The sequence below is a fragment of the Molothrus ater genome, chromosome 3, assembly GCF_012460135.2.
Source record: "Molothrus ater isolate BHLD 08-10-18 breed brown headed cowbird chromosome 3, BPBGC_Mater_1.1, whole genome shotgun sequence".
Taxonomy (NCBI): domain Eukaryota; kingdom Metazoa; phylum Chordata; class Aves; order Passeriformes; family Icteridae; genus Molothrus; species Molothrus ater.
Genome location: NC_050480.2, coordinates 27,844,163 through 27,862,924, shown reverse-complemented (window position 1 = coordinate 27,862,924; position 18,762 = coordinate 27,844,163). Strand labels below are relative to the sequence as shown.

Sequence of the window (18,762 nt, the reverse complement as noted above, 5' to 3'; positions counted from 1 at the left end):
AACAAAGGCTTGGGAGGGGAACAAAGGAGAAAAGAAGGGACTTGCCCAAGGCCAGATGACAGCCAGAAGCTGGCTGGGTGCCTGCCTGGCTCCCTGGGTGCAGGCTGCACTGTATCCCTGTGGGTCCATGGCAGAGATAATAGCATTGCTTCTACAGGCATGTATCAGGGCATGAAGGCCCTTCCCCTGCCAGGCCACCATATAGGGAGGCAGAAGGGACTGGTGGTCGCCCCCATGGGATTTGGAAATAGCCAGTAACTGAGCCCTGGACTCCAGGCTGGCTTCAGGGTCACAGTGGGTGGGGAGTGGGGTGGTTGGGGCTGTTCCCAGATAATACAGTACTCCTGCAACCCAGCCTCCACCCAGTCTGGTGCCACAGCACCTAAGGCCATTGATGGCTGTTCCCCACCAGTAGCTGAATGGCCACTGGGAGCTGCATCAGGCAGCTCTCCAAGGCTTCTGTGAAGTCTTCTCTCCAAGCTCTCACTCTCCAAGGCTTCTGTGAAGTCTGGCAAGCGAGGAAGATGCTGAGTACTGAAATGGGATTGCCATAGCCCTGCTCCAAGCTCTGCAACTGACTCACTGTTTCATCATGAGCACATCACTTCACCTTTTTGTGACTCAGAATTTTCATCTATCAATTAGGGATTTATGAGGTTTAATTAAGGTCTGTGAAGCCCTTTGAGATCCTCACTTGAAAGATGCTGTGCAGGCATAAAGCGCTGTATGCAATGAAGAAAACAAGAGAAATTAAAAGCTCCAGACGAGAGAGAGGAGAGGGCAGGTTTCCCACTGCTTGGTCTCCCAATTACATGCTCCTTGTTAGGATGGCAACCTCACTTTAACCTGTGGACAAACGAACTTGTTCACCCCTTCTTGCAGCAGACAGGCGATGACGTGCAGCAGTGTCTTACTCACTAGTTAGCCTTCAGTCATCTTTCCAGAAGTATGAGCAAACAGTGAAGGGGGAAGGGACAAGGGCGGGTGAGGAGTATGAATTCCAGAGAAAAGGGAAGTATCAGAAAGCAAGCTAAGATGTGCAAGGACCTTTATCACTGCTGTTGGGATCTAGCTTTGCACAGTAACAAACAGGAACAGATTTCATCTGTCCCTAGAGGTACGTGCCCTGGAGCAGGGAAGAGCTGATGAATTACAGCAGAGAGGAAGCAAGGGAGTCTTCTTATGCAAGGCATCTCTTTCAGTGTCAGAGAGGAGATAGATTCAAGGAGTTTGAGGGAAGCATTTGAACTTAGCTAAATGAAAAGTTGTTTTATCTATTTTTTTTAAGGAAAAGGCCTTGTTTGCAGAAGCCATGGGACCCATGCTCTGAAGCTTGTGCTTAAATGTAGGCATAAGCTTAAGGCCTTTGCTGAATGGGGACATGCCCAGATTTATTTAGATGCTTGGTGGAAACCAGGTGTAAGGGCTGGGAATCTTACAGCAGTGATATTAACAGGACCTCGAAGGTCCCAGGGAGCCATAGAAAGCAGCAATATGTGAACAGCCTTGCTGTACTATTCATAGGCACAGGTTGACCTCGGGGGGAAGGAGTGGGCAAAAAGCAAGCTCAGTCTCCAATCTTTATTTTCTCCCTTGCTTGCAGTACAAACAACCCTGTGGAAGCAGGCTCCTGTAGGTGTGGTCTGTGTATGCACTCGAGGGTGTGCCGCTTTGTTGTGTTAAAAGGACCATTCCTCACCTGAAAGCAAGTTTCCAGGTTGTCACTGACATTAACATCAAAACTCGTGACCCCTCCCATCCCCCACTTGCATACCTTCCCTCTTATGTAAGAAAAACAGAGATGCCTGTTGAGATGAAACCCAAACTAGTCCCAGGTTTGGTGTCTGCCTTCATTCCACACTGCTCTGGGACCCCTCTGCCCATCTTTCTTCTGAGCTGGTAATTGCTGCTGGCTAGAACAGCAATCAGAGCAGCCATCCTCACTCTTCTCTTTCTCTCCTAAGAAAACCTCCTCCAGTCCATCCAGCTTTCCTTAAGATTTCTTAAGCTTTCTGTTGGGCTGGCTGGTCTGTTATAACTCCATATTTCTGAAACTGCTAGTGCCCCAAATTTGGCACAAAGCTTGGCATTAGTGAGCGCTGTTTTGGAGTAAAACAGAATAAGGACTTTCTCTGGCATACTTATGACACTCCATTAATATATCCCAAAAGAAATGTTTTTTTTTTTTTTTTGCAATTGCAGCATACTGTTGACTCATTATATGATCCACTCTAATGCCTCCAGATCCTTTTGTGTAGTACTGCTGCTTAACCAATTTTTCCAAGTCATCCATTTGTGCACTTAATTTCTCCTTCCCAATCGTAGTATTTTGCTGTGTTTTTATTGAATTTTATCCAGTTGATTCTGAGTAGCTTTTGCAATTTATTGAGATCACTTGAAACAATAACATGCACATTAATTGTTCAGAAAATCCTATGGACAGGCCCATGCCTGCACCCATAGCTGGTTCCAGAGCCCAGCCTTTCCATCTTAAAAACAAAGGCCTCTAGCACTTGATGGCATTCTTGCAATATTCTGCTGAAATGTCAGGATGAAGCCTGGCAGAGCTGTGAATTTTGGAAGACTCTTTCAATAGAAATATGGAATAAGAGCATCTGTTCAGCTGGCAGTGGCTTTTGGTCTCCAATCATCTAGTGTTGGTTTGAATCACTGTTATTTTCTGTATTATTTCTGGTCTTGAAAGCATGCAGTCAGTGGAAACATACAAGCTGGGAATTGGCTTCTGACTATGAGGGAGGATGTGGTGGCATACCTGGACAAACGCTGGTCACATCAGGAATCCCCTGGCATGGATTTCTCATCCTAGGGGCTGGAGGTACAGCTCCTCCCCACTCTAAGCCGAAAGGTCAGGATACTTGTTGTGTTCAGGAGTGGAAATGTGGAAATGTGGGAATTTGGTGTCCTCTGGTGGCAACTGCGAGAGTCTACAGCTGGCAAAAGCAGGCGTGACCCTCCTCACGCAGTTTGTCACCCAGGCCAGCTGGCCATGTGCTCTAGCCAGAGCACTGATGCTCGTTTCTGCCCTGCACTGTAAATATTTCTAGTCCAGTCTGGCTTCTGTAGTTTCTGTATGCTCACCCCTCCTATTTATTTTATGCCCATTTACTTGCTTCCCTTTCTGGAGTGCTGAGCTCTGCGTGACTTCGGGTTTAAGATTGACTTGATGGTGTTTGCTTGCCGTTCTCCTGGGATTTCTTTGCCTCACAAAAGGAAAATTTAGTTTCTGTAAGCACCTCTTCACACTTACAGAAGGCTTCAGCTGCTTGGCCTTGCACAGTCCTTTAGTAAAATAAGTGTGTCTGTGTCCAAAGGCCTTTCCGCCCCCTTCTCTAAGCACTGACTCTGTTACCACATGCTTGCCTCAATGCAGTTCCACTCATTGGGTGAAAGAAAGACACAGAGCACCTGGACAGCTCATGTTTGGCTCTTTTGGCCACAAAACAGGAGAGAGCAGATCAGAGCATTGCATAGATGTGAACACTATTATGGGAGGAGGTGTTTGGTGCAATTTGTTTTGTGTCAAGTACATGAAGGGAGCACACCAAGCCATATGCTCCTGGCTCCAGCAGCTTCTGTTGCTAATGGACAAAACCTGAGCAACCCTGAGGGCTGTGGAATGTAAAAGTTTCTAAGAGTTTGGTGCAAATGCAGCCAGAGAAGTCAAACAGTCTTATCCCATATGGGGAAAAGCAGCCTTACCTCCTCTCCCTGTTTCAATCACTATACTACCACTTGATAGTCTTCTCTTTTTCAAGAGCAGCACAAGTATTAATGATGTACAAGGAATATAGCACATCTGGGGCAGGCTCACTGAGGTCAAAGGAATACGGGTTTTGATGCTAAAGACAGGCTGAGAAACAAACTTCTGTGGGGGAGTCGGGTAAACAGAGGATTTTTAGGATGTGCATAGATGGACTGGCAAGTCTGGGACACCGTGGCACCCAGACAGGCTGACCCCACAGAATCTATATGTTGCACCTTCATGTGGGAAGAGCTTCAGGAGAGTCAGGAGCTTCCCACACTGGCCGCTGCAATTACAGCTCTGGCTGACAACAGAGCCCCTTTGTGGCATGAATACAAACAGCCAAAAGCTGGCACTGCCTTGGGAATTTTATAGCTTAATGGAAAAGAACAGGAGAAAGGAAATACTCGTGTCTTTATTTTACAGAGAAACACAGCACTTTGAGATGACTCCTTCAACTCACAGCAGTGCTTATTTAGGTGCCTGATTTCCTTGCAGATGTTTGAGCATTAGGTACTTTGCATGTGAGCAGCAACAAACTCACCCAGAGACACAGGAAGGGAGCACACTGTCTATCAGAGGCAGGCAGACTGCTTCCCTTTTCTATCTGCCTTCCTGCCAGCACTGCTTTCTCAAGGCTGTGGTAGCTCTGGTGAACCCTTTAAAGTCTGTGGCTGTAAACAGGGCTCCCCAGAAATGAGCTTTATCTTGTGATTTGATAACCAAGGGGCCAACTGAGGAGGCCACAGGAAGTATCTGGTCCCCAGCTTCTTGCTGCTTACAGGCTCAAGCGAATCCTCACAACACAGAAAAGTCAGTAAAAATAGTCTTTAGCAGAGGATCTTTAAATCTTGGCTTCTGCTGTTCTCTGTCTGTTCAGAGTCCTCAGCAGCCTTGCAGCAATCAACAGGCTTCAGGGGCTCCTGCCCCAAGGAGCTGGGAGGATTTCAGCCTACGGCATGATCTGCAGCTTGCCTGTATCAAAGGCCCAGCAGCTGCGAGAACAGGCAGAGAGGAGCAGTTCCCGCTTTTGCTGCAGAGGGCACTGTGTTTTTGTGACAAGCAGTGGGGATTGAGGGACCCGGGCAGATACAGAAGCTGCAAAGGCAGGCTGGACACCACTGGCCTCTCTGCAGCACCGAGCAGTCGGTGCAGATGGACTTTAGGCTGTGCTTTGGTGCCAGCCACACATGAGTGGCTAAAGGGCTTGATTGCTTGAGTGCCCTCAGCAAGCAATCAATCTGTGTGGGAGGTTGTGCCCTGCTTAAGGGACAAGGAGGAAATTTCAAGTTTCATTCAATTATTAACATTGGATCAGAGTTTTTGTTGTTATGTTTCTGCCTTCAGCTGCTGGTAGGTGCTTGCTGGAGAGCACTGCTTCATAGCTCATCCAGAAATGGGTATAATTGCAGTGGTGACCTTTCTTATTTCTGTACTTACTGCCACAGCTCAGGTCTTTATAGCAGCTATGCAGATCCTAACTATAAAAGTCAGAGTCCAACCATGCTCTGAGCTTAGAAAAATATAGGGAAGTGTATTTGAGGCCTTGTGTTTGCATTTTTTTTAACCAAGATTTCTTTTCTAAAGCCATTTTAGAAATAATTCATATCCTTCCCACCTGCCAACTCCAAAAGTCTGAGTTTTTTAGAGGAGCGCACTAAGCATTACAAGGCCTTTGGCCCACTGTCAGTAATCTGACCGTATGCAGATCAGTGCTTTCCAGTTCCGCGTTCACGTTTGTGTTCTTCGTTCCTTGGGGGATTTGCGCTCCCTCCAGCAGGTGGTAGCAGCCTCCTTCAGGCTGTGCAGCTCTCCTGCCTGCTGCCGCAGAACTGCTGCCCGATGATTCATGTCCCTGCCTGCCCCTGGCCTCACTTGATCTCCTCACCCTCTACTGCATGTCTGAACTTCCCTGAGGAGGAAGATCTTCTGTTTAGCTCCAGAGTATGCACTAAATTTACCAGCAGTGTGAATCACAGCAGGAGGAGGCAACGGCACAACATCACAAGGACACATGACATGTCTTGCTTTTGTATATGATTTATTCCTAATGTTTTTGTAAGCACTGTCATGTTCTACCCATCATGGATGGGTGCCTTATAGATGAAATAATTCAGGGATATGCTTCCTAAATACAAAATTCAAGATCTAATGCCTTGCCAAGGCAGTAGGATTAGCTGAAGCAGTGACAGGTCACAAACAGGCTCTATCTTCAAGTTAAATGGAAACTCGGTCTGCTTTGTACTTCCACAAGAAGTCCTCTGCTATGCCAGTGTAACATGATAGTTTTGTGGATGCAAGAATATTATCCACTGATACGTGACCTTTTCTTATTAGCAATTGAGTAAGCTACCTCCCTAACTTACTCAGTACAAGTACAAACATCTTGGGTTTAATTATGAGTGGTCAAATGCTATGGAGTTTTTGTCTGTTTGTTTTTATTGTTGGGGTTTTTCCTCTTTTAATGTGCAGCCATGCTTTCATTATTTGTATTTTAAAACAGCAGTCTTATAGGTGAGGATTTAGATAGGTTGAAAGAGTTTTTGGGTTTTGGTACTCTGTATGAATAAAAGAAATGCCAGAAAAAGCTCTGTTTAACAGAGGAGGTAAGGAAAAGCTTAAAGACAAGCTAAAAAAAATCCCATGGCTTTCCCAGCTGTGGCTCCCATACCAGGACGCTTTAGGTACTTTATAAACCACCTAAAAATGCGGCAATGAACCAAAGAGTTTGGCTAATATGCTTTAGCATCTGTGTTTGAGTATCTGTTTGGGTGTTGCTGGCTTTAAAACTGTAACTGGGACTTCACTATTTTTTTTTTTGGGTGTAGACCTGTGAAACAGGTCTTTTGATTGAGAACATGCCAAGGCACAAAACTTCTGCTTTTCACCACCAAATCTCACTCAAAACTCTTCTGTGCCAGTTCAGTTGTGAGCCCTCTCCATCCAGGGCAAGCAGCAAGAAGACTCACACATTTCAGGCAGGGTTAACTACCAGGCCTAGCTAGCTCCTTGTCCCACCTGAGCAGCAGCAGGCACTTTAGGGAAGACACAAGATCTTCTGTGTTGATCATTAGGCAATCAAACATGGGTGCAATTCCCTAAATACCATCAGCTGAGGGTTCGCTAATGGTCTGGAACTCTCCTTGCCTTCTGTAGCTGCATCTAGCGTTGTCCTTGCAGTAATGTAAAAGCCTTAATTTGCTCTAGCACCTTCTATATCTAATAGAAAATTCACTCTTCTCCCTTTTGCAAACTTTTTTGATCTTTGCTGCCACTTGTTATTTGCTATTCGGTCTAGGAGCTATTTTGATCCTTTGGTGGTGGGAAGGAGTGTTTACAAGAGATTTGCAAGCCTTGAAGTTAACGCTGTTTTGCTTCTGGAACATGTCAGTGTATAAAGGCTAAACTTACTCTTGGATCTGTGGTTTATGGCAAATGAATGAATTATTACTACCTTCCTTTTCATGTTTTTCTTGGTGTACAATGAGGAAGAGGCTTTCTGGGTTTTAAACGCTTCCAGGTCTTCAAGAAGTCTGTTTCTCAGACTTTTGATAGTGGGAGCTTTCCCTTGAGGAGTGAAGCAGCCACAGACCCTTGGATGTAATGACAAAACCCACCAAAGGTGACTCCCATCCATGCAGAGACTGTGCAATGCCACCTTGACTGAGAGGTGATAATGGTGCTGAGCAGCTTCCCCTGAACCTCCCTCATTCTGACCAGCTGCTTGGGACTTCCACTGCAGCTCAGCCCAGGCAGGGCTTGCTGGTGTGGTGTTGTGCCCTGACAGTGAGTAAAACTTTAACTTTTCATTACCTTACTGGTTAGAGTTTGGGTGTCAGACTGTTTCAGATGTGAGACCCCCAAGCAGAATGAGCTCATCCTTGTCAGACTTGAACATGCAGATATGTCTGAGGTGAGAAGCCCCTTGTGCCGGTATGTTTTTGCTGAGTTGAGGGTGGAGATTCAGCGGGTGGAGGAATGCTTTCCCCTGTCTATATACATTCCTTCTTGCATGTTGCTCTGAATAGTAGCTGTTTATGTTCAGAATTAGTATAGCATTCCTGGTTTTTGAAAAGAAATGAGCACAAGGTCTACCTCCAGCATGTTCCTTCAAAGAATGTCAAATTTTTATCATGAAAGAACAGAAAGCCAAAATAAACAAAAACCCCTTTGAAGGATGGGTTAGACTGCCTGAGTTGGGTGTGCTAGTGGCTTATTTAAGGATTTAAAGCTCTTTACTTAAGCAGACTCCCATTATTCATGTAGGAGCTCTCTCTGGGTGTCTGTGGGCTCAGAAGAGGCCAGAGGTCGCTCTGGTGCTTTGTGTGAGGCCAGCAGGCTGCCCTTCAGAGGTCTGGTGCTGTAGTTGAGGCACAGTGGTAGTCTCACTGGGGGATGTTTGTTGTATCACAGCCTAGCTGGCATTTCTGCATGCTCTTTGACTCTGCTGAAGTGACTGCTACTGTGACAGTGTCACAGCAAGGGGTTTGGAGACCTGTGCAGCGTGAGGGCAGAGTTACAGTGCTTGTCTGGCACTGCTCTGTCATGGGAAACACTGCTGAGGCACAACCCAGTGAAGGAAAATCTGCCAGAAGAGGAACTAGCAGAAGAGAAACAGGCCCAGCATGAGTCTGGTTGAAGGCAAGAAAGGAGCGCAGGTAGGGAAGGAGACAAAAGGAGGAGCACAGCCTTCCTCTTTGGGTGGGTGTGGGCTGCTGCATAGAGTTCAGTTGTCCTTGTCACCTCAGGAGCAGAAGCTCCTTCCCCTCCTGGCAGGGGCAGGCTAATGCCAAACTAATATGTTATGTATTGCCTGAAAGAGCCTTGACCCTGCTGGAAGCTGACTCATGTGATCTTGGTCCTTAGATTTGCTGGGAATTCTCCTGAAAAATGGCCAGCTCTGTCTGAACAAAGTGAGAGGAGCTGTGCCCTTCTTTGACCCTTGGATGGGCAATGAAATGAGATATCATCGTTACTTTGCTTTCCAAAGGTAGAAGCTATTAAGTTTTATGGCTGCTGAGCTATCAGCTCTTAAGGTATAAAGGAAAAAAAGGAAGAGAATTTCTTTCTTTTCAACCTTAACATCTAACACAGAGCACTCCAGGATTATCATTCATAGAGGTGGTTACCATGAAGCTATTGTTAGGTGTGCTGTTCCTTTGGTTGCTCTCCTCAGAAGGTAAGTTTTGGAAGGCCCTTTGAAAATTTGCATTGCACAGTATTTGGGAACCTCTATTTTTAGTTGTTGCAAGGTGGGTGTACAGCAGGAGTTTTAGAAGCAGTATGAAGAAAATCTGTGAGTAAAACTGTGATCTTAAATGCAGTTGTGGGTATGTTTGATCATTTTTTGATGAAGATGTGTTCATTGGTTTGCACTGTTCTGGCGATAGACTGTGTCTTAGGCGCTGAAGCATTCTGGTGAGAGAAACATCACCAAACAATTAAACTAGCAGTGAGATCTGTGCCAAAATGGTGCAGAAATTCAAGCAAGCAACAGAGGCTTTCTCTGAATTCATAGCTATGATCATCTTCTTTTCAGTGATAGAAGATGAAGTGAAAGGTTAGTCAGCATCCTGGCATTCTAGGCATTGTTCAGATTTCTGTAATATTCAGGGTAGGGGGGAGCCCTTATTCCCTATACTGGGTCTCTGAAGCCCATGTTTGGTGCCAATGATGTTTTTATAGGTGCTTAAGACTGAAAATGCTGTGTAAGCTTTGGCTTTACTGGCTCTGGGCTTCAGTTGTCTGCCTGTAAGAAAATAAAGATAACCAGTAATAGTGCTTTACCTTAGCAGTAGGCTGTGATGATCACTATCTTCAGAGGATTATAAGGTGCTCTGGTAAATAAAAAACTGTTAGGAGGTTTTGGTTCCTGAAGTAATCAGAAGAAGATTGTAACATCTGAGCTTTTTAATTTCGTGAAAAATATGCACGGTGGTTGCAGTTCCTCTGAAAACTTTATCCAGGAAAAAAGATGTTGATTGAGAGCAGCCTATAAGAATTGTTTGTTGAAACATATTAACTGAAAGAGTAAGGGAGAAAGGAGTTAGAATCTTTCTACCAAATTTTGGGAGAATTGTCTGAAAAATACTTTCTTTTTCATGTCAAGAAAATTGAAAATACAAGTTAGAATTATTCAATGGTATAGTAAGGGAGTAACTATAATACTGGGAGTAGCAGGAGTTTAAAAAGTCATCCTATGGAAAGTGTAAATCCAAAACAAACTAAAAAGTCATTTGCCTGAAGAGGTTAAATAATCAGCTAAGACAAAAATTAACCTGAAGAGAAACAATGAATCATTTTTAAAGGAATGAAAACCAATAAATCATTTTCCAAATTCTTCTGAAACATGGAGTCGGCAGGACTGACTGATGCATAAAAGAAGGCTGAAGCCTGACAAATTCTTTTTGTCTTTGGTGTCCTTGCATAACAGCTTAAGAAAGGCCTTGCCCTGCAGGCCTTTCAGCACGGGGGACAACAGGAGTAACAACCAAATCCTTGAACAAACTGATGACAAATAGTAAAAGAACTGCCAGGATTAGATGATACCCACCCAAGAGAGGGAGCCAAGCAGAAACGTGAACATGTCAATTTTATTAACTGTGATGCTCATATTGGTCTGTGTTGGGATGTGGGCTCTGCACATGTTCAGAAGTGATCTGGATAAGGGTGGATTCTAACTTGCTGATGCAAAGCTGTTCAGGATGCTCAGAATGAAAATTTAGACTAAGTTTTCCCCTTGTACATTATCTTATCTATGTGTGTGCTATGGTGGACTCTGAATAGATACTGCTTGACCCCAGAACACAACTGTCTGAAGACATCAGTGCTAGTGATAGTCAAGAGAAATTATTTTAGCAGTTAGCAAGAGAACAACATAAAAACCATGTTGCTGCTGCTGTGTACAGGGCCATGGTTCACCTACATCTTGACAGTGGTCTGTATTTTTTATCTCAGAAAAGATGTAATAAAACCTAGGAAGGGGATAAAGGGGGAGAGTGGTCAGACTTAGGAAAAAATTTCAACGTGAAATCAGAGAAACTGACTCTTCAGCCTGGAGAAGAAGGGATAGGTATATGATAAAGACATGCAGGAGCATGCAAAATGGCAAATTTTGCAGAAACAAGGGAATAACTATGCTTTACAAGAGCAACAAGGAAACAATCAGGTTATCAACAAATGAAAAGTACTTTTTTCCAACATGTGATTGAGTGATGAAGCATCTTTTGCCACACTTCTTGGGGAAAGCCAAAAATGTGAAAGTATTAGAAAAACAGATAGGCAAATCTGTGGAAGAAAGATGTCAGGGAGTTCTTCAACATTAAGTAATTGCTTTCTTGGGGAGCACAATAGTACGGATAGTTGGGAGGAGAGAAAATGGAAATATAACTGTATTTTCCTTATTCTTTGCCTAAGCATCTGCATTTGGATATTGTCTGAAGCAAAATCCCAGACTAGGTATATGGGAGTTTGTTCTAAAACTATTCCTCCAACTCCCTGAGTCCTGGAAACTGGGACTGGATCCTCTTTCTCTCTCAATGTAACCTAAGGAACTATTCTCAAATGTAGTTGACATTAGTGTTAAAATTCTCAGATACTGAGCTCCTGCAGTAGATTTGTGTGATGCAGACAAGTCCCTCATTGCTTTTGTCTCCAGTATCCCAAACAGAGTTGGAGTGCTGGTTATTGCCCTGAGTAGAGCATCATCAAAACCCACAGATTGAACAGGCAGAAATGTTAGAAATATGTCACACAACAGCCAGGAAACGGTTTCAACCTTCTACAGGGTAGTGTAAAAATAATATAAATTTGCAAACAGCTCATGCTGAGCTCATGCCTGAGCACCACTGGCTGCCCTACACCCAAGGATGTCTCACCTGCTGGACTGAGCTGGCTCAGCTTTTACTGTGTCATTGACACGGAAAGAAAGGTGTACAAGCCACAAGTACTCAGCAGGGCTAAATATTCCAAAAATAGCTCCTGACTATTAAAGGACAGTTATTCTAATTCTGTGTAGGACTTGCTGGATGCTGATGGCTTCAGTGGGGCAAGCAAGAACAGCTGAGAGCGTGCTTTGAAGTTCAGCTGACCTAGGCTTTGTGGCTATCTTTGTGGAAATTTTAGAATAAACCAAATTCTGTTTGCATAAATCCAAGTGTATGCTTAAGGAAAGAGAATAATGTTTACTGAAACATCTACAGGCCTGACTCCTGGCTCCACAGGCTATTTTGTCTGCCAACACTCCACTAAGAGAAGAAATTGCAGCTGTTTCTGTATCACTATGGCAAACTCACAACAGTGTTATGCTGCTCCCTGACTGTGGAAGATGTAGATTAATGTGAATTGCTCCTTTCTAAGGAGTTTCACCTTGTACATGTTCAAACTACTCTAAATTTGGACAGAATGAGACTACAGCAGTGTATGAAATGTGCTGAAGAGGAAAACGGGTAGGGAAGGCTTATGGAGGATGGGGTTGTTTGAGGGGCTCCACAAGCAGTTCATCACCTGTTGCTCTAAATTCATCACATTCCACTAATTTCAAGAGATCTCACCCTCTTATAATAGCTAAAAGTTTTTTCTAGTATACAAAATCAAAGAAAATATGTCTGGTTGTTGGGATGAGCCTGATCTTTGGAAAGTAGGGCAGATGAGAAAGGTGCCTTCTCTCCAGATTCTGTGCTTTCAGGTATATTAAGTCTTGTGAAGCTTTTTTTCCCTAAGGTCAAAAAAAATATAGTATAACCCTTTTTTTCATGTTTTTAAGGTAATGCAGATGATCAGGAAGAATATGGGAAACTAGAGGTAAAGTATGAGTACAACTTTCTTTTTTTTTCTGTTTTCAATACCTATCATTACCTGTCGAGCTGTTGCTTCCTCTGAGGCAGGCAGAAGAAGAAAGAATAGAGCTTGTTGCTGTGAACTGCTTCTGCAAAGAAGAAATGCAAAGCCAGTGAGTCAGCAATGTGATAGTGCAGCTGCAAGATTACAGAACACAATCAGGAAATGAGCTTTTCTCCGAGCAATGTTTGTTATTAGGTTGCATATCCTGTATGTAGGTTGTTTGTGGTTAGCACTTGTTCCTAGATGCTCTGTTGCTCTTTTAGAAACACAGAATTAAACTCTTATTTGCTTTATAACAGTGCAAAGTGTCTGCACCATTAGAGTCCTTCAGCTGGGCACTAGAGAGTGTGTGGGTACCTTGGTGGCCCTTGTCACCATATAAATTTCACCTTTAGGGATGGTCAGACAGCCACTCATGGTCATTGTGATGAGGGAAGCCCTTGCCAAGTCACCTGGGGAGACAAGGATTGCCTTTCATGTCCCTTTAAAGCACTTGATAGTGGGCTGTGCCTGCCATAAGGATATAGGATGGCATTAAACAATGTTCCTGCTGGTACTGAGCTGTCTCTCATGCTGAATGAATAACATCACTCACATCCTTGCCTTCTCTGATCACCTGGCCAGGTGTTGTTAAGGAGCCAGAATTGGTTCATTCTGCCTTTCCTGTTGTGTATTGGAGAGGTTTTGTTGTGTCAATTGGGTGCCCCTTCAATTGGGTGCCCCTTGGCACACAGAGATGACTGCAGAAGCTGTCCATATGACCTCTTCCAGATTAAGCAGTCACTGCAGCAATGGATGTGGCAGGATGTGTTCAGCACATTTCATTGTTTGCTCAGGCCCAGTTCTGTGACAACTAGTAAGAAAACTGAGCAGAAAGTGTAAAGTTGTAGAAGAGTTAACTGAAAATGCAGCTGTCCAGATCTGTGTTCCCATGTATTTCTAACAGAGGGGTAATTGTTCTTTAAAGTTGTTTACATGAGTAAAATCTTCGTTAGTGTGAGAATGGAGCCTGTAGGACCCCTCATTCAACAAATTTCCTTGTTAGATCTAAGCAATCAACCATATTTATTTGTTTATGTCTAAGGCTCTTAGAAGCTTGCAGTTTTCATGTGAGCAGGTGACATTCCCTGAGACCCCTTCATCTTCAGGTTTGTGTTTGATATTGTCTCTGCAGAGGCTTTCCCTCACAAAATTATTTGAGAATGGGCTGGGGCAGAAATCAGCTGTTTGTGGGGATGCCTGTGTATGGGATTGACTGAAGTGGAGCTGGGCTCTATAAACTCCTTAGTTTTTTGTTCCACTTGTGATTACTTTTCTGCTTTTGTTTCTTCAGCTGGTGATTGAGGATGTCACTATTACTTCAATCATTCCCAGCAGTGTTTTTTGATCTTTTCTTGCTTGATGGTTGAGCATTTCAGTGCCTCTGAACACCCAAAGTATTTGCTGAACACCTGAGTAATGTTTCTCATGCTTTCTGACTAGTTTAAAACCTCCAATCAAAGCAATCAGTATAGACTTGTTACCATTTTAGCCAACTTTCTTTTAATATACTGGTGAATGTGACTTTCTTTTGGGGTTACTGTTTTGGGTTTTCTTGTAACCTGAAATCTTTTGCTTTTCTGCAGTTCATGCTCTAAGGCCAGCTGACATTAAAGCAGTCACTGCAATAGGAAGTTTACAAAGAGTAAGTACAAGCAGGAAATGTGCTGAATGTGACCCATTTCCTCCGTTGTGATGATGAAGTCAGCTGATGATGTAGTTTGGGGTCTCAGGGTGTTCAGGACTTCAGTCTTTCCACAAGCATCAAAGACTTCTGGTGAAAAAATGGCTGGAAATACCTGCTGTTCAGTGTTCCAATGTACCCTGTGTCTAAAAATAGCCAGCTGACTTCATGCAGGAGGAAATGTGATCACAGTGCTCTTGCAGAGAACCATGATATTTGATTAGAGTGCATGGATTTTCCTAACAATGAGCATAACAGATTGAGTAACTGGAAGAAGATGCTGGGAAAATTCAAACTGGAACAAATACAAATTGTTGAGAAATGTAGTAGATTTTCCACCTCCTCAAGTGTTTTCTGTAGAAACTGGTTTCCTACCTACAAGGCAGAAGGTCTCCAAGAATCACAAAGATATGTTTCTGCTGTATCAGTGGGTAAAGTTCTCCTGCCTGTAATAATATAGTTAGATTTGGATGATCTTTATTTGTCTTAATAGTTGGAAGTGAATATCTGAATCTGATTTGAGGCCCAATTAAAAGAATTTAACCACAATTCTCAAGCTTTGAGGAAGTGTAAAAATGACTGTAGACTAAAAATTGAAAGCCACTGGGGAGGCTGCGACTGTGAGAAATGGGGGAGAGTCTCCCTCATTACAAAACAACTATCAAATTTGAGATGATATCCATAACTATATCATTCTTTTCCTTTACAAAATCAGCACTTCTGGACTCCTTGTGAGTACCTCTCTCTTTTGAAAAAATTTATTGTCCTGAATGCAAGGGTGCTTCACCCATATTAGGCGCATGGCCCTTTGGAACAAGTCTTCTTTGTGCTGGTTTCCTTGTTGCTTGTGGGGGTGTCATAGAAAAACATGTAAATGATCATCTTTTAGGGAATGTTTGCTTTCCTAGAGCAAACATCTCTGTCACTGTTTCCTCATTAAACTCTCTGAAATCAGTGAAGTTCCTCTATTGATGTAGTTTCTTTTTAACAGACACTTCTGCTGAGTGCCATCTATGTAAATTATCTAAATGACTTCAGGTCATGTCCCTTGTTGAAAAGGAGTGGGAATAGATCCAGAGAAATTTGGTCTAGAATAGCATTTTGTTTTATGGAATTTGATTTCAATGAAACAAATTCTGTTTTAAGCCATTTGTAAAAAAATCATTAATGAAAACAGTAACTAAGAAAGGATTACCAGATCATGAAAATGCATTGTAATAGGGAAGTTCTGGAAAATAATTGAAGTCTGTGAGTGATTACAACACAATGGAAAAGAGTATGTAGAAAATAATACTATCTGTAACAGGTAGGGGAACAGCATATCTAGCTCTAGTTTACACTTTAATTAATTTTATTCTTATTGCTTCTTTGTTCACAGACACCAGGATCTGGTGAGGATTTACTCCAAAGGTAAGAATTAATACTTAGCTTTTATAAGTTTCATTATCCTAATCTCTCTAGCATCACAGTGCAGGAGTTAGGCCCAAGCAATTTTTTTATTGTTTTATAGAAGGGAGGAAAAAAGCCTATGTAAAATAGAAAGGATTTTGAGACACTGAAACTTTTCCTGTCCTTTGGTAACAAATTTTTGTACTTATGCAGGATATAGAATTACTTTAGAGTTGCAATATCCTTGATTAAGAATCATTGCTGTTTGATAAATCCTAGGCAGTAAATATAATAATGTGCTAGTTAGAGATTAGAAAGCAGGGATTTATCAGAGCTAAGAAAGAACTCAGTAGTCCAGATACCCTGGACTACTGATACTCAATTTGCTTGGCTGATTCCCAGTGCTTCATGGGTAAGCTTTATGCCATTTCCTTCTTCCATGCCCCTTTATCAGATCCAAATCAATGAGTGAACATATGGCTAAACCTTGTAGCTGCAGGTCTGTGCAGATCTTTTGAGTCACAGCCTTCCAGATGAGGATATAGCACTGCGCAGATAAACTTTAAAGACTAAGTTTTTTTAAAACATCTGTGTCCACTTACATATGAGTATACACACAGGCCCCTGCATCACTTATACCTGTGTATAAGCAAGCACAAGTATGGCAACATGCAGAGGGTAAAGAGACAAAAAATTGAGATCTGAGACGTCTGCTGAGATGTTCTTACTCAGCAGCAGCTGATGACACAACAGTTTTGGGAAAGAAAGGCCCCATTTTTACTTGCAACAGCTGCCATGAATTTCACTCTGAGATGCAGCATAACTAATAAGAAATTGAGGCTGTGCTGTAATATAATTTTTCTTTGAGAAATGGAATAACAGAAACTTCCTGTTTTCTCTTCCCTTTCTATAGTACAGGAAAGAACTTCCTTGAACTAAGCATGGCAACTTTAGCAGGTGCGTCTTGCTGTCACACTAGAACTTCAACAAATTAATTTAACAGCTCTCTGGCAGGAGCTCCAGGGTTCTGCTGGGCTGCAGAGCACGTGCAGCACAGGCACACTGCAGGGGTGTCAGGGAAGCCTGAGGAGTGGTGCACCTGGGAACATGAGTTCAGCCAGCTTGGGTGGTCCATGATGGCTTTAAAGAGACTGTCTGGGTAGACAAACAGCAGTGAAGAAGGGGTGTGACAGACTGCTGCAAGATTCTTAAATGCCCAGCAGGGGTTTTTGGCCTCTTACTTCTACCCACTACATAGTCTCTGCTGCTGTGTGCTTGTGGCCTGTGCTGGCCCAGTGAAGTCTTGCATGGGTTTGCCTGCCCAGAACTGCCATGTGCTTAGAATTTATACTGGGACTGCCATAGATGAGCCACATCTGGGAATTTGTTGGCTGTCTCTGAAGGCAGCCTTTACTTGCTTACAGGGGTATTGCAAGTAAAAGTTTCATGCCCACTGAAATGCTGTGTAATATATAGCTCCAGGGTCCTGCCCTCTACATCATCTTCCTAGTATCTTAATCCCTTGGTGTGTGACATCTATTTCCCTGTAAAAGGGGTTTGAAACATGGCAACTCATTGGTGTTTTATGAGTCTCCCTGCCTAGCCTTTCCCCAAAACTTCATTTCTACAGCTGCCTCTATTTAAGCCCACCTACAATACTTGTGGCTGACATGAGATGGGGACAGAGGTTTTTGAGCTGAGTCTGGAGGCAAACTCAGACATCAAGCCTTCACTTAACAAGGTGAGGAATAGAACCAAGAAACACAGCTGCAGAGGGGCTTGGGCATACCTCTCATGCTTGCCAAGAGATCCTCAGACTTTACAGGTTCTGGTGCTGTTTTAGTTCAGCTGTGTTTAAGGAATCAGCAGAGTAGCAGTCTTTTGGCTGCAGAAATCTCCTAACCTGTGTGTGTCATTCAGCTCTCATTAGCACCTTCAACCCCTCGGTCCTACATGTGTCCCCTCCACCTAGCACAGCAGGAGAGATGCCAGACAGTCAAGCCAGGTGAGTCTGAGGGGCTTTTGGCTGGGCAGTTGGTGTACAAGGGGAAGGATGGAAATCTTTGATGCTGGAGCACTTCACTGTGCTCACTTCTGGCAGAGGCTGTCACGGTGGCTCAATTGGCACCCTGTCAGAATGAGGAGGAACAAAGCCATGCTTTGGGGTCTGTATCATCTGAGTTAACATCAGGTCTCTTTTATAGCTGCAAAACAAATTTTTGGCTCAAATAGAAGTTGAGGTGTGCCTACTAAGCTGCTCTTTTTATCTAAGTGCACATGTCTGAAAGTCAGGTAGCTGAATATGGACTAATTACCCAAAGCTCTCTGGGTAGCACTGTCAATTGTCTAATCTGAACACATTTAGGAAAGAAAAGATTAATCCAACCTGAATCCTCAAAAGTTGTTTGATTCAATAGTAAAAATCAGCCAAAGCTTTAACATCACTGATGCCTTCATAATTTTTCTCTTCCTTTCTTCTTTTCAGAGACCTCCTGCATCAAGCTGAAGGAATAGTGGAGCTCATGAAAGTGGATCAGGTTTGTTTAAAGGACAGAACAATTCAGAAAGTGTGGTGTTGAAGCAGAAAAAGGCACAAAAGTGGCTTAATACTTAAACAGCACTCAAAAAACTTTTGAAGCAGAAAATGCCATTTCTTGAGGTTAACGGGCTTCAGTCTTTCTGTTGTAAATAAGAATCAGTTCTGTGCTTTTCAAGCGCAGAGTTTTGTTCTGGAAGTATCTCACCTTTTTTACTTTTGTCAAAGCAACTGAAGAGCTTGGTAGGGAAGCCAGTATATTTGCTTTCTGTTGGCTAAAGATGTGAGTGTTCTGCTAGCTACACTCTGTAACTGTGCCAGTGTTTCTGAGAAGTCAACCCAAAATAATAATTCTCAGTATTTGTCTCTTCAGTTCCTTTTTGGTCTTTTAGGAACATATTTTCAAAAAGGCCAATAAAGACCTAAATATGCTTTGGTGATGCTGATGAGAGCTTGAATTATCACTTATGACTGAGTGCTTTTTAGGTCCCATCCTGGAGCTTTAAGCAT

At 43.1% G+C, this 18,762-nt stretch overlaps 1 protein-coding gene across 1 annotated transcript in view; it reads left to right on the top strand.

Annotated features, from left to right (window-relative positions):
- Positions 1–8,893: 8,893 nt before the first annotated feature.
- The window catches only part of PLB1 (phospholipase B1), a 77,803-nt gene continuing 67,934 nt past the window's right edge, over positions 8,894–18,762 (top strand). Inside the window, exons 1-8 of the mRNA XM_054514462.1 lie at positions 8,894–8,942; positions 12,528–12,565; positions 13,689–13,752; positions 14,230–14,288; positions 15,706–15,737; positions 16,630–16,673; positions 17,637–17,721; positions 18,202–18,253. Coding sequence (XP_054370437.1) covers positions 8,894–8,942; positions 12,528–12,565; positions 13,689–13,752; positions 14,230–14,288; positions 15,706–15,737; positions 16,630–16,673; positions 17,637–17,721; positions 18,202–18,253 — 423 coding nt within the window. The remainder of the gene's footprint in view (positions 8,943–12,527; positions 12,566–13,688; positions 13,753–14,229; positions 14,289–15,705; positions 15,738–16,629; positions 16,674–17,636; positions 17,722–18,201; positions 18,254–18,762) is intronic.